This window comes from Panicum virgatum, chromosome 5N (assembly GCF_016808335.1).
Source record: "Panicum virgatum strain AP13 chromosome 5N, P.virgatum_v5, whole genome shotgun sequence".
Lineage (NCBI taxonomy): Eukaryota > Viridiplantae > Streptophyta > Magnoliopsida > Poales > Poaceae > Panicum > Panicum virgatum.
Genome location: NC_053149.1, coordinates 48158908 through 48173847, shown reverse-complemented (window position 1 = coordinate 48173847; position 14940 = coordinate 48158908). Strand labels below are relative to the sequence as shown.

General features: G+C 43.0%; 1 protein-coding gene across 2 annotated transcripts; it reads right to left on the bottom strand.

Annotated features, from left to right (window-relative positions):
* Nucleotides 1–7796: 7796 nt before the first annotated feature.
* Nucleotides 7797–9399, bottom strand: LOC120674287 (CBS domain-containing protein CBSX3, mitochondrial-like). 2 transcript variants are annotated; one of them, XM_039955445.1, is made up of 6 exons: nt 9279–9399; nt 8923–9187; nt 8733–8814; nt 8305–8378; nt 8154–8214; nt 7797–8043 (listed from the first exon to the last, which is right to left on the bottom strand). In XM_039955445.1, the coding sequence occupies exons 2-6, from the start codon at nt 9178–9180 to the stop codon at nt 7901–7903; spliced, it is 618 nt and encodes a 205-aa protein (XP_039811379.1). In that variant the 5' UTR covers nt 9181–9187; nt 9279–9399; the 3' UTR covers nt 7797–7900. The 2 variants fall into 2 exon arrangements, with proteins under 2 accessions (XP_039811379.1, XP_039811380.1); XM_039955446.1 differs by having other exon boundaries at nt 8923–9190; nt 9279–9380.
* Between the last annotated feature and the right edge of the window lie 5541 nt (nt 9400–14940).

The following is a 14940-nucleotide window of genomic DNA, read 5'->3' as shown; positions in this document are numbered from 1 at the left end:
TATAAAGCCAGGACAGAGTTCATAGCCAGGAGCTGTGATAGGCTTTGACGACTATGGTGGCTCTAAGAACTCGCCCTTTGGTGCGGAGAACTGATGAATAGGAGTGGAATCCATGTGATGGGTGGTGATGGATGTGGTGAGGTGAAAGTGGTGGTGGTAAAATGAAAAAGGATACACGGATGACTTGGTTCAGCTACCGTTCCCCGGCAATGGCACCAGAAAGCTTGTTGGTATTTGTTAACGCAAATAGATAAATCCTCAAGCGCACGGATACCACTGTAGCTTTCACCATGAGTATTCCAAGGTATCGATTTCCACGGAGAACGAGAAGTGAACTAGAAAGGGGCCAAGGTCATCCAAAGATAAGGTAGAAAGAATGTTTTTGTAGGAAGAGAGGGTCTCCTAAGGTATTCCTAAGATTATCAGATGCTAAAGGGTCAGGCTCACTAAATTTCACTTACTTCGGAGCGACGGTACCTTTCCGATCCTCAAAAAGACTGAAAAACGGTGACCGGGGTCAGGCCGCCAACAGCCCTATGAAAACACCAACCCGAACGTGGTGGAATACAAAGGCCTGGTCGGAGCTATCACCTCCGAGGCTACCACAACTATCCGTGGGGTTGGGCGCAAACTCAGGTTAGCACAAGTCTAGACACCACGTCTATGCTAATGATTACTACTCTAACCCGGTTCCTGGACTAGAGCACTCGGTCGAGCGGAATTCCCGTAAGTGAAATAAAGCAAGAACTGAATTTAGATAAATAATAAGCTCAGAAATATCGAAAGATAACCTGGAAGCAACTCGAGTTGAAGCAGATCCGTAGAGGTACAAAAGCTGAGGAGGCTCCGACAAGCCCGGCTCCTCCTCATCTCTTCTACTCTCACTCTCCTCCTCTTTTCTAAATATACAATTAGGTGGAGAACACATAGAGAGACACTACTACAAGAATATGATGGAGGAATTGAAGCTCAAGTGTAGGTGTGTGTTGTGGGAGGAGGGAATGGCCTCTATTTATAGGGGAGAGGGAGAGAGGGCATCCCTATAGATGAAAACAGTCTCCCACCATCCTACAAGCATGCAACCGACCTCCTGGTGTAGGTATCTTCCCCCTCCACCGACCTGTAGCGAAAACCGGAAGAAAACCTCGATCCAGGGGCGAGAACCGGAGATGAACCGAGAGAAACATGCGCTGTTGTGAATTTCTGGAAGGAAAACCGGCCTCTGGGCGACTGGACTGGCCAAAAGCGGGGGGCGAACTGCGCCTCAGGCGCCTGGGCCGCCAACCGCCTCCAGCGCGCCAATGGCAGGCCGCCACGTGCCCCCCTCAGGCCGGTCGGGGGCGCGCCTCACCCGCGCTTCCCGCGCGCCGGCAACTTCCAGCTGGGCCCGCCAGGCCAGCGACCGAGCGGCAGCACGCCGTGCGTGCCTGCGCTCGTGCTCCCGCATGGGAAGTCCCCCCCGGGGCCACGTGTCGGTGCGGGGTTGGTTCGTTTGAAACCCCTACGCGTGCGTGTGTTCCCGGCGGCGCAGCCTGGGCTGCCTGGGCTTGGGGCGCCCCGCCCGTCAGCTGCTGCTCGTGTTGACTTCGGGGGCGCTGACGTCAGCGATGACGTCAGCGCTCCTTTTTTATTTGCGAAATTCATAACTTTTTATTGGGAGCTCCAAAAATAGCAAATTATATATCCATTTTGATCAGCGCGACGAGCTCTTTGCATTGGTGGACTTTGTTTCCTCATTTGAGATAGTTTTTACCTGTGAAAATTGGAAGTTCCTGCAAAACACATGGGAGCATCGAAACTCGTGGAACTTGTTAGATAATTAATATTTTTGTTATAATGTGACATGGAATGTTGTCATTTTAGTTCACTTTGGCGGTCAAATTTTATGTGATAACGACCGTCAACAATATACACTTCGTCACTTAGATGTCCTTTATGTTCCATCTATTCAGAGAAACTGGATTTCTATGTCTATATTAGATCGTGACGGAATTTCTTGCATGTTTGGGGACAATAGATGTGTAATAAGATGTGATGGTGACTTGATTTATTATACACCTTTACATGATGAGCTTTATTTATTATCCTTAAGTAATATATCTGTGATGAATGTAAGAGATATGAACCATAAGCACAAGAGAGGTAATGAGACTTCGTCGAAATTGTGGCACTCACGTTTAGGCCACATTTCAAAGGGGAGAATGGAGCATCTCATTAGAGAAGAGATACTCCCAGAATTAGACTTCTCTGACTTATACCAATGCATTTATTTTATTAAGGGAAAATTTGCAAAACAAATTGAAAAAGATGGAGCTAAGTGCAGTTTAGGATTATTAAAATTAATTTACACTGACATCTGCGGTCCATTTAATGTAAGATTAGTGGATGGATTTAGTTATTTCATTACATTCACGGATAATTTCTCCCATTATGGATATATACACCCCATAAGAGAAAAATTTGAAGCACTTGATAAGTTTAAAATCTTCAAAGCTGAAGTAAAAAATCAGCATGAGTTGAAGATTAAAGTGGTCAGATCAAACATTGGGGGCGAATATTATGGGAGACATGCCACATATGGACAAATCCCCGGTCCCTTTGTTAAGTTCCTTCAAGAAAATGGAATAGTAGCTCAATATTCCACTCCTGGCGAACCTCAACAAAATGGTGTAGCTGAAAGAAGAAACCACACCCTAATGAACATGGTGCGCAGTATGCTTAGTAATTCTATACTGCCAGTGAGTTTGTGGATGGAAGCGCTAAAGACTTGCGCACACATTAGTAACCGTGTTTCCAGTAAATCACTCCCTAAGACTGCTTATGAACTTTGGACTGGTAGGAAACCCAGCATGAATTATATACATGTCTGGGGCTGTGCAGTAGAGGCAATATTATTTTATCCATCCTTAGAAATTTAGATCCTAAGACATAAAGCTGTTATTTCATTGGTTATCCGGATAAATCAAATGGATAGAAATTTTATTGTCCTAAGGGTACCACTAAGTTTGTTGAGACAAGACATGCTGTCTTCTTAGAGGAAAATGGATGCGTTGAGCCTAGGCAAGTTGATCTTGAGGAAATACGGACTTATGACCCCACTCCGATGACTCAAAATTATTATGTGCTATGACTCGATTTACAACATCATCTCAGGTTGCTAATCCTCCAGAAGTTAATGTGGAGAGAACTCCTGCCGTAAGTGAGCATGAAGATGTGCGTGTTAATAATGAGCATCAAAATGAATTGTGGAACAACCTGTTGAGGAAACACATGATCAGATTGCTGATGGGACGCAGGAGGTACAACAAGAGCAAATAGATGAGCCTGTTCCCATAGCAGAACCACAACCTCTAAGAAGATCGGCACGAGAAAAAAATCAACTGTCTTAGAAGACTTATTGTATGATTGAAGGACACGATATGAGGAAGGTTGATGATTCAAACTCGTTTAACAAAGCAATGTGTAGTGAATACTCCCAAAAGTGGATTGAGGTCATAGAAGAAGAGCTGAAATCCATGAGCACAAATAAGGTATGGGACTTGGTAGAAATTCCTGAAGGAGCAAAGAAAGTAGGCTGTAAATGGGTCTACAAAACTAAGTATGACTCCAAAGGGAAAATTGAACGGTTCAAAGCAAGACTTGTGGCTAAGGGATTCACACAGAGAGAAGGAATCGATTACACAGAAACCTTCTCGCCTATCTCAAAGAAAGACTCGTCCAGAATAGTTATGGTTCTAGTAGCTCATTTCGATCTCGAGTTACATCAAATGGACATTAAGACTGCATTCCTTAACGGGAATTTGCATGAGAATGTATACATGGCGCAACCAGAAGGTTTCATTATGGAAGGCAAAGAATAGTTGGGATCCAAACTAAAGAAATCCATTTATGGATTAAAACAAGCTGTAAGGATCGCCGGGGTGTCCGACCCTAGAGGGGGAGGGGGTGAATAGGGTCGCTAATCGCTTTTTAACCTAGGGCTCAAACTACTTGCATAAGATAAACCTAACACGTCCTATACATGCTAGTTGTGACTAAGGTTTATCTTTGCTACTCTCTACTTACCCCAAAAAACTTGCAACCTATAGCCAATCCTAAACAAACTAACTAGGAAAGTAAAGGCACGCAAGATAAAGTAAATGCGGAAACGTAATATGGTAAGTAAAGAGGTAAGTGCAAGAGGGATGCAAACTCCCGAGTAGACACGGCCATGTAACGTGGTTCGGCACAAACGCCTATGTCCACAGGACACCGAGGCTCTTCCGATCACCGTCTTGCACTACGCCACCAAGGCGATGCCGGCAAGAAAGGGCATGTGCCCACAAGACACCGAGTCTCGTGCACCGCCACCGTCTCTCTTGGTCACCCAGCCGAAATCTACTACAGAGCTTCTCCACCAAGGAGGGGGTCTCCTCTTCCCCCGCACAAAGTGTCGTTGCCACTCCACACCAAGTCGGAGGGTCACACGACGGATCACAAGGATTGCTTGCCGCAGCAAGACTTCTCTCAAGGGAGCTCTCGCAAGAACTAGTCCCTATTACAAGCACTAAGCACTCTCACAAGTGTGCTTAAGCCTATATAATGTACAATGAAGCTCTAAGGTGGTTGGAGATGATCTTTGGCTCTTTTATACTTTCTTGGTCTCCAGCACTCTCAAATGAGCCGTGGGGTGGCATATATACAGCCCACACACCCCAAACTAGTCGTTGAAAAAAGGCTGACAAAAAGTGCTATCACCGGTTAAACCGATGCTCCCGTTTTTGTCATCACCGGTTTAACTGGTGAGTGCATTTTCCAACTAGCCGTTATACTTCAACGGCTACATCAATCGACCGACGTAATCAACCGATGCAGCGTCGGTTTAACCGGTGAGTGTAGTTGCTGAAAAACTAACTCTCTGGACAACTGCACCGACGTTCACCAATATCTAGCATCGGTTCATCCGGTGTATAGATTTTGCCTCAGCTGCTGAGTTCATTGCACGAACGTATTCAACTTTCCTGGCGTCGGTTCAACCGGTGTTACCAAAACTCCCAGACGTGCTCCAAGTCAATGCACCGACGTATGTAATTTTCTTAGCGTTGGTTCAACCGGTGTTACTTAAATATCTCTGTCTTGATTGTTTTGACTTGGTTTCTTCACGGTCTCTTCAATCTTCGAATCCTTTGCACCTAGCTACGCCTATCTTCTCTTTGTCATCACTTGAACCTAAAAGCCTGAGAATGATCATCTTAATAATCATATTAGTCCAAGTGTTGTGTGTGTCATCAATCGCCAAAACATTATATTGAAATATGGCATGAGAGGCCATTTTCGCTACACAAGCGTCCAAACAATGTTACCTTAAGTTTGATGAAGTAATTAAGAAATCAGGCTCCATAGAATATGTAGTGGATAATTGCATATACATTAAGATCAGGGGGAGCTCTTTTATCATCCTCGTATTTTATGTGGATGACATCTTATCAGCTAGCAGTGATAAGAACTTGTTGTATGAGACAAAAGAATTTCTCTCATTGAACTTTGACATGAAGGATCTTGGTGGTGCCTCTTATGTTCTAGGCATTGAGATACACCGAGATAGGTCCAAGGGTGCATTAGGACTATCTCAAAAGGCTTACATAGAGAAAGTTCTTAAAAGATATAATATGCATAAATATTCAAGCACAACTGCTCTAGTTGTTAAGGGCAATAAGTTTGGGTAATTTCAAAGTCACATGAATCAATTAGAAATTGATCAAATGAGAACGATTCCATATGCTTCAGCTGTCGGAAGCATTATGTATGCACAAGTGTGCACGCACCCTGACTTAGCATTTATTACCGGAATGCTTGACAGATTTCAGCCTAATCCAAGAATGGACCACTGGAAAACGTTTAAGAATAGTCCCGCGTTATTTGCAGGGCAATAAGGAGTACATGCTTGCATATAAGAAAACTGAGAATTTAGAAGTAGTTGGCTATTTAGACACTGACTTCGCTGGTTGTGTTGACACTAAGAAGTCGACATCGGGTTATGTCTTCACACTTGCGAATGGAGCGATTTCATGGAAAGCTCTAAGCAATCGCTTACAGCAACATCTACGACGCAAGCTGAGTTTGTGGCATGTTATGAGACCGTCGGGTAAGCTGTGTGGCTTAAGGGTTTTATTCTCGGACTAAGAGTGGTAGACAACATAAGTAAACCACTGAGATTATACTACAATAATAAGACTGCAATTTTCTATGCTAATAGCAACAAATCGAGTGGCGCTGCCAAGCACATCAAAATTAAGTATTTTGTTGTGAAGGATAGAATCCTATATCATACTATTGAGTTAGAGCATATAAGTACTAAGGAAATGCTCGCAAATCCACTAAGGAAAGGCTTATCTCCCAATATTTTTCATGAGCTTATTGCCGGCATGGGATTATTGGATAGCATGTGATCTTGGAGATAAGAGGGTCATGAGTCAACCATCTCCCATTAGAATGAGTAGTTTGTGCACCATGGACAACTATGTTGCAATAGGATTAGTACACTATTGTAATGCATTGTCTCTGCATGACTCTACTTTAAGTATGGCATTAGTTATTGGCCTTTAGACCAAAAGGGAGAATGCTGGAAGTTTTTTTGGTGGTCAAAATGCCGATAAGATGAGAAAACGGGAAAGGATGAGAACTCTGAAAGAGGCCCATTTCGCGCCCTGATCGGGGGCACAACCAGCCCATGATTGTGATCCCAGGTTACCCAACAACACATCAAAAAGGGGGCCTCGACACCTTCTGTAGAGAGGTGAAAAACCTAGCCAAAAGTAAAACCTAGCACCCTACAGCCGCCCGATCACTGGCAGTGCTGGAGTCACCTGAAGGTCACCGCCAGCTTGCCGCCGCCGTCCCTAGGCAGTGCCGCTGGAGACCGAAGGGCGTCGCTACCCCGATGACCGTCACCGGCTCCGGGAACAACTCTGATAATGACTACTTTGGCTGCATCGCTCTCTTGCCCATCCAAGATGGCCGGAGCTTCAAGCAAGCCTGCGCTTCCGCTCCTTTCAAGTCTAGATCTACAACTCACTCACGTTTTTTTAGTTGTGCTCATGATGTATTAGGTTCTAGATCCTGGATAAGCCAGTACTAGGTCAAGTTTTATTTCTACAGTGTCATAGTCTTTAATACCTATGACACTCTTATGATATTAGCACTGAGACTGACCTATAATGACTATTTGTGTGAACTGCAAGTTCCAAAAGAGTAAATTGCATCTCATGTTCGGATGTTCCCAAACTTGTCTCGCAGTTTCACTTATGTCCCTAAACTGTCAAATCGTTCCTCTAGGTTCTTAAACCGTAATAAGTGGTCCATCCGAAATCCCAAACACATCGCGCAAGCAACCAAAGTCGACGTGGCATGTGCCACATTGGCAAACATTTGTTAAAAAAAACTGTATAATCTTATCTTCTCTTATTTTTGCTCCCCTGCATACATCCACACGCGGTAAGAAGTTGAGAGTTGAGACCGCACCTTCTCTGGCAATCGTGGGATGTTGCATTGGACTCTAGGACAATGTTGAATTTTGATCACTGCAGTGAACTCGTTATGCGATTTCCCCGCTTCACTCTAAATTTTTATCAATTGCATTTCTTTGCTATGATCACAGTAAAAAAACATCTTTAGATTGAGGACACATTTATATATGGTTGACGCTTGATCACGGGTCATAACAAGTCCAAACTCAAATGATTCAATATGAAGCTTATAATTTTCCACTTCTTTATTAGATGATCACTAGCAAATTTAACATGATAGACAGTGGGAACTGATCGGCGCATGGAGGCGAATATATATCTTTGTTAAATATCATGAATGGTTGCATACAATTTCTTTACCAAATGTAAAAGGGCTAAAAGCAATCTAGTTGTTTCTAATAGTAATCTCCTCTGATATACTTCTTCAGCTGTTTTACTTCCTGGTGCTGTTGGTCCACGATTGCTCTAACAACATCACCAATAGAGATCATGCCAACTACCTTCTCATCGAAAACAGGAACATGTCTGATATGCTTGTCTGTTAACAGGAGGGGGAGACCCAGTAATTAGATCCTAGCTAGGTTTTCCAGTAACTTACAAATTTGATACAATCAACTCTCTTTACGAAATAATTGAATGATTCGTTACCTGTCATTACCTCCATCGCACGTAGGATATTGGTTCTACTGGACACTGTAATTAGCTTGTCCTGGGATATAGTAATGGAAATGATGAGACTGTGAAATATGCTATGATAGTGTTCGAATAGAATAATTTTCCACTTTTCAAGTCCTTTCACCTCTTCTGTCATGATATCTTGAACTCTTGTTTCTTCTGCAGGTCGCCCTGGCAAGAGGATCTTCCTGGCAAAATCTATAGAAAAAAGTATTTTTAGCATTTATTGGGTTTTATTGCATTTTTGTTTTAAACTGTTCTGAAAAGTCTTTATGTATTTTATACTGGATATAGAGGATATGCCAACATTGTGCATTCGTATTTTCTATATGCACATATATGAAAATTCAGTTAGGGCTACTTATTGTGGTCATCGGTATTTTCGTTGTCTTGATACTACCTTTCTGTTATTGTTTCCTTTACTTTCAGAGAAAGAGCAGTTTGATGTTTAGCTCTAATAAATAGACACAATTGGGCATCACAAGAAAACATAATTTAGCCAGATTATTTGAATCCCAGTTGGCCAGCTCTCAATAGCTGCTTTTAGCTTACCCCTCTCGGTTACAATTCCTGCAAGCTGCGTCATGTCCCCTGACTTGAGCACCACTAGAGCTCCAACATTATGGGCTGTCATCTACAATTTTACAGACAGTTTCTAATCAGTTTGCCATAGTCTCAGATATTAGAAATAAAGAAACAAATCATATGTTCTACACTTGTACTCGAGAAAGTAGATGCTTACGTGCTTGACAGCTTCATGTACCAAATTGCTGGCGTCGCACCAGTAGACTGCTCCAACTTCAGCCTCCCCTTTTGCCCTGAGGATCTCGCTGACCGTGATGTTCTCGAGCCCCATGTGAGGTATGATCACCGTTGGCGACTCGCTCTGTATGCGCGAGATCAGGGTGGCCCAGGAGAAGATCCCCTTGTTCAGGTGTTGCTGGACTGCGTGCCTTAGCTGCCTTCCATGGAGGCGCAGCGCCTTTGTGATTCCTTGCATATTTGATCTGCTGGAGGGACATGATAGGTGACGATCCTAGCTCTTGTGATTCGCCCCTAGTACGTTGAGAAGAGGAAATGTGTTGGGACTTCACGTACCTTGATGGAGCAAATACTTCAGCCCTGACCTTGTGTTTCTGCAGATCCTAGCTCGATTGGGTGAGTTCTCCGCGGCTCGAGCTTAAGAACCGTGTACAGAGCTAGGCCGCCTCTTATGATGCAAGTTTCTCCCCTAACCGGCACACAAGAATTGGTGCCTGCCTTTGCCATTTCGAAGGAAGCAAGGAATCTCGGGTGATTACAAGTTCAGACGGATAGAATGTTGATACTTTCGTTCCAGGGGCAAGCCGAACTTTGCGTTAGAGTTGGTTGCTTGCTCTGGTTAATTTCCGTGCACACGAGGAAGCTATAGGCTTCTGGGAAGGTTTTCCTCCATTTTTTCCCCCTCAGCTTTGTCTGTTGGCTCAGTGTGTGATTTACTTATTATCGGCTGCAAGCTGGTTGTCTTTCAGTAGGCAATAGATTTCATTTGAACGCCTAAAATTTGTAGAATTGTAAGAAGTTTTATTTTTAGGCAGTCTTTTAAGAACTTTAGATAGCTGGTAAAAAAGACTACAGGAGGGGAAAATGGCGCGACTACTCGTTAGCAATGACGAAAGACCATTTGCCGACAGGACTCCTTATTGCTGATTTATTTTTTTATTTTTTGAGATAGGAGGAGACTTAATGATGTTTTGCGAGCAACGCAACATCTTTTTTTCAGGGGTTGTTTCGGCCTTTATTAACTTAGAAAAAAGTTGTTCTCATCAGCCCAGCCCAAAGTATGTTAGGCCTTGAGGCATCCATGAGTTAGAAGCATCATCCAGCAGTGGCCCAAAACTAATCCAAAAAAAAAAAGCAGTGGCCCAAAACTCTGAGATTTGAAAATTGAGAGAACAGACTTTTGTTCCTCCGTCTAAAAAATTCATTTTAAGATTCAAATTTTGTTCTAGAAAATATGTCATCTTACTCTATTTATATAATAATTAATTTAGTGAAAAATATGACTAATAAATCGGGGCAAATAAGATTATTTTACTATTTTCTTAATCTATTCTAAATTTTTTAATTAAAGTGATTTATTTATTTTGGATGGAGGAAGTAATACGTAACATCTACATACATGAGAATATTCATATGCTTCGGCCCCACAAAGACATTCTACTGTCCTAACCAAACTATGCAACACGCAACATGCACTGGACACACACCGCAAAAGCATGTCGACCCGGAAGAGTCGCCGTAGGAAAAAGAAAAAAAAAAGAAGAAGACCATTTCAACGAAAATTCGAGAGCAGACAAAGTTACGTGCTTCTGATGGTTAACACTGCGCCGCTGACCACAACACCACAAGCAATGTGTCTAAAGCTTTTCACATGTGGACTAGCCGCCGACGCCACAAGCCAAGTTCTTATTAGTTTAACCAAGTAATTCCTTTGCTCCAACTTATTACCCAGAAAACTTCCAACTAAACTATTTTAACTCTCTACGCTTCTTCCATCCCCGTCGCCGATCTCCCTCAACTAAGGTCATCTCTCCTCCCCACGCCACCACCGGCGAGATTTCCCTTCATCTTCGTCCACGCAAGGTACCCCCTTCATCTACCTTTTCCTTTGGTTTTCCTTTAGATTTGATTCATCTTTAGAGTTTTTTGCTTGATTCTATAAACTCCTTTTATTTATTTTTCAGTTGTGTTACCTTTTCATATGGAGAACTTGCTATGAAGAAGACATGATTTTCTACTGCCACTGTCCACTGTCCATGCGAGGAATTGTTTTGGCGGCTGGAAGAACGAAAGGAGCGGGTTGTGTCGGATTCCAAAAAAAGCAGGGGTGGATTCAGCGGTGGGTCTGGCCCCTCCTACCGCCGCTGGATTCATAGAGCTCCTTCTAAGCCTTCTCTATAATTTTTTGATATAAATATACTGTAAGAAAAGGCTAAAGTTGTTTAAAAGTAGAAGAAATGTCCTCCTAATAATTATTTTGGATCTGTCACTGACTAAAAGGATTCAAGCCTGATGAATAAAAGTTTCAGATCCTCCTCGATGCCTCGTTCCAACTGTCCCATTGGCCATTGCCGGTGTATCTTTGGTAATCGGCAGCGCGTTTGAGCTCGTTGACCAGCACGAATTACAAAGTGTTGCTGGCCGCTTGATAGCAACTAGCTGTGGGTACAAACAGTTTTGGAGATTCTGGGTTGCATGGCAGCTTGTTGCCGCGCAAGTATGTAGCCATGCCAGTCCCCGTGCGTATATAGTCAGGCACCAACTCGCGTAACTGAACCGCATGTTGGTGCGGGATATCCTTTGGAGCGAAGGAATATCACAACAGTCCGGTTCGTCGAGGAGAAAGCTTCGAGAGAGAAATTATGATCACGATAACAGCACGAAAATTAATGCAGGAGCCAAAACTCTATATTCAATGTCTCATCATTGGTGGTTACAAGTATATTTATAGCCGGCGGCTCAACTACCTATCAACATGAATTCTCTGTAATACCCTCTAACTGCTACATTTGTGGAATATTCTGTGGATACAAACGTAATATTGCTACAAAGGATAATGTAGTGGGATACAGCTGGCCCGTCAAATGGGCCTCCCTATGGCTTCCTCGCCTTCGACATCGGGCTTCGCGCCAAGCCTTCGGGCCTTGGTTTGTGGGTCTTCGCCGCCGAGCCTTCGCCATAGAGACTTCGCCAGTGGGGCTTCGTCTTGGCCCGCCCCGATCAGCACCTCGTCGGGGGTCACCCTTAAGGGCCGTTGCTTCGCTCGTCGGCTTCGCCAATGGCCCTTCGCCTACCGGGGCGCCACGCGATCGTCTCGTCCTCGGGCTTCGACTGCGCACCTTCGCTCGTCTCCCGAAGTTGGCTCCCCCAACACCGCGCACGGGCATCCGTGCGCGCAAGCATGGCAGCTTGTTGCCGCGCAAGTATGTAGCCATGCCAGCGGTTGACTTAGATTTACATACTCCGTCCTTGCTCTTGCACCGATTGGCGCTAAAGGGATCCCACATGCCTTCAGCTGGAATTGTCGTCGTCCGGGGCTCGCTCCTCACGGTCGAACAGTTCAGGAAGCGGTCGATGCCACTCCGGCGAGCAGCTACTCCGGCAGCGTCGTCATCCGGATCGAGCACACGTCATGATCCTCGCAGTATAATTGGCCGCTACTCTGTATCATCAGAAAAGCTTGGAGTTGGCTCTAATCCCGAGCAATTTCCAAACCCTGCTAATGGGTTGAAACCCGCACCGTACCCAACCCCACCCAAAGTTAATATACATATGAAACCAATCCAACCCTGCGCAAATACTCCCTCCCTACGAAGAGTGCAATTCTAGATTTTTTTCAGACAGACTAGTGGTGACGGGAAAAGCCTCGTATATCCTCATTTGTTTGCCACATGCGGTTAGTTTTGATATGCAATTCAAATCTGACTACTTAATTAGGCAGGTACTTAAGATCCAATTTCTAGAATTGCACATTTTGTGGATTTTTTTCAAACATAGGATTACATTTTTATGGGACGGAGGGAGTAGTTAATTTCTCAACTCAAACCAACCCAGCCCATTACAAGTGGGTAACCCATAAAAACCATGGGTTCTACTACACATTTCAGAATTTGCATAAAACACAAATTTAACTATATATATATATAGATAGATAGATATATATATATAGAGAGAGAGAGAATTTAGTGGCTTTACTCTTAACGTGGGGTCCACGTGTAGGTCTAGCCATGCTAGTTTCCACAGAGTAGTTATTAGTCATACTGAATCATCTCAAAAAATTTAAGTCAATTTAGATAAAATTTTATAGCGTGAACACGAGGTTTTATTTTAAGGGTCCAGTTCTTGATGTGGGACCCATGTATAGGTCTAGTCACATTGTTTTGCACAGAGTAGCTGCCAGTCATACTAAGACATCTCCAAAAAAATTCAGTCAACTTCAATAAAATTTTAAAGTGTGAAGATGAGATTTTATTTTCAGGATCCGGCTCTTGATGTGGGGCTCATATATAGGTCCAGCCTCGTTGCTTTGCATAGAGTAGCGGCCAGTTATACTATGTCTTCTCCAACAAATCTCAATCAATTTTGATAATATTTATTGTGTGAATGTGAGGTTTTATTTTCAGGGTCCAGCTCATGATATGGGGCTCACGTATAGTTTTAGCCATGTCGCTTTGCACAGAGTAGCTGTCAGTCATATTGAGCCATCTTCAATAAATTTTAGTCAGTATTTATAAATATTTATGGTGCGAACACGAGGTTTTATTTCCGGGTCGTCTCGTGGGGCACACGTGTAGATCTGGTCACACTGCTTTATCTAGAGTAGCTCCCAATTATATTAAGTCATCTCCAACAAATTTCAGGTAGTTTTGATAAATTTTATAGTGTAAACATCGGGTTTAATTCCCTATGTCCGGCTCTCAAGAGGGAACTCATGTTTATATATAGTCATAATGTTTTGCACAAATTATTCATTTCAACCCACCCCAACCGTCCCAACCCGTACATAGAACCCGCTCCACCCCGCCTCATTCCTAATACAATCTATTTTAATCCATTTAAACATACTCCACATCAAAACCCAGACCATAAAACTCATTTCAATCCAATCCATTAGCAGGTCTAATTCCGAACCTATATAATATAGTCTATTATTCTCATGTTACAATGGCAAATGTTAGGAATCAAATGCCATTGAATATCTCTTTTTAAAAAGTTTTAGTTGGAGATAAAATGATTGTTGAATAACCTTGTAGCTAAATTTCCGTTTCCCAGCTTTCAAATGGGAGGGACATTTTTATCTAGGACTTGCATAGACATGGTATCTTATAAATCAGGATACACTCTTCGCTAATAAATTTTTATGGAAGCTGAAGGTTTCTTTAAAAATAAAGATTTTTCTATGGTACCTTCGACAAGGTGTTATTCTAACCAAGGACAACTTAGCTAAGAGAAACTGGTCTAGGAGTAAATAGTATTGCTTCTGTGATCTTAATAAAATAATTCAACATCTCTTCTTTGATTATCAACAGACCAAAATTATTTGGAGAGTTGTTCAAGTAGCTACTGGGTTAACCCCACCAAAAGCAATAGCGCACATGTTTAGAAATTGGCAAACATGCATAAGCACGAAAAAAAAGTTTGGTTTTTGTTGGGCTGCAGCACTTATGCGAGTGATATGGTGCACACGGAACGATTTGATTTGTGAGAAAAAAAATTACCTCATTTGTACAAGTCTTTAGTGAAGCGTACTAGCTGCGATTTGATCCCTGCTACAACGTGAGAAGGATATAAGGAAGATTTTGTTTGGCGAGGAGAAGGATATAAGGAAGACTTTGTTTGGCGAGCAAGACATCGGAGGTTGTCATCTTGGATATCTTTGTTAAGATTTGATGAAGAAGCAATAATGGACTCTACTTTTAATTCCTTCAAGTCATTCTTTTCTCTATTTTTCAGATTATATGCTGAGAAGTTTATAAAAATATGGTTGTGTGAGGTCGCCGAGCCCGGAGACACTTCTTTTTTGTAAAATAAAATAAAATATCCTCGCGAGCTAGCCACGCGTGTTCGTGCGTATCTAGGCAGGCACCAACTCTCGTGAAGCGCACGTGCATCCGTGCGCGCAAGCTATGCAGCGCTAGTACTGTGCAGCCAGCGGTTGACTTAGATTTACATTTTTCCCTCAACATTAACGCGCGCCCTATCAAGAATAACATAAATA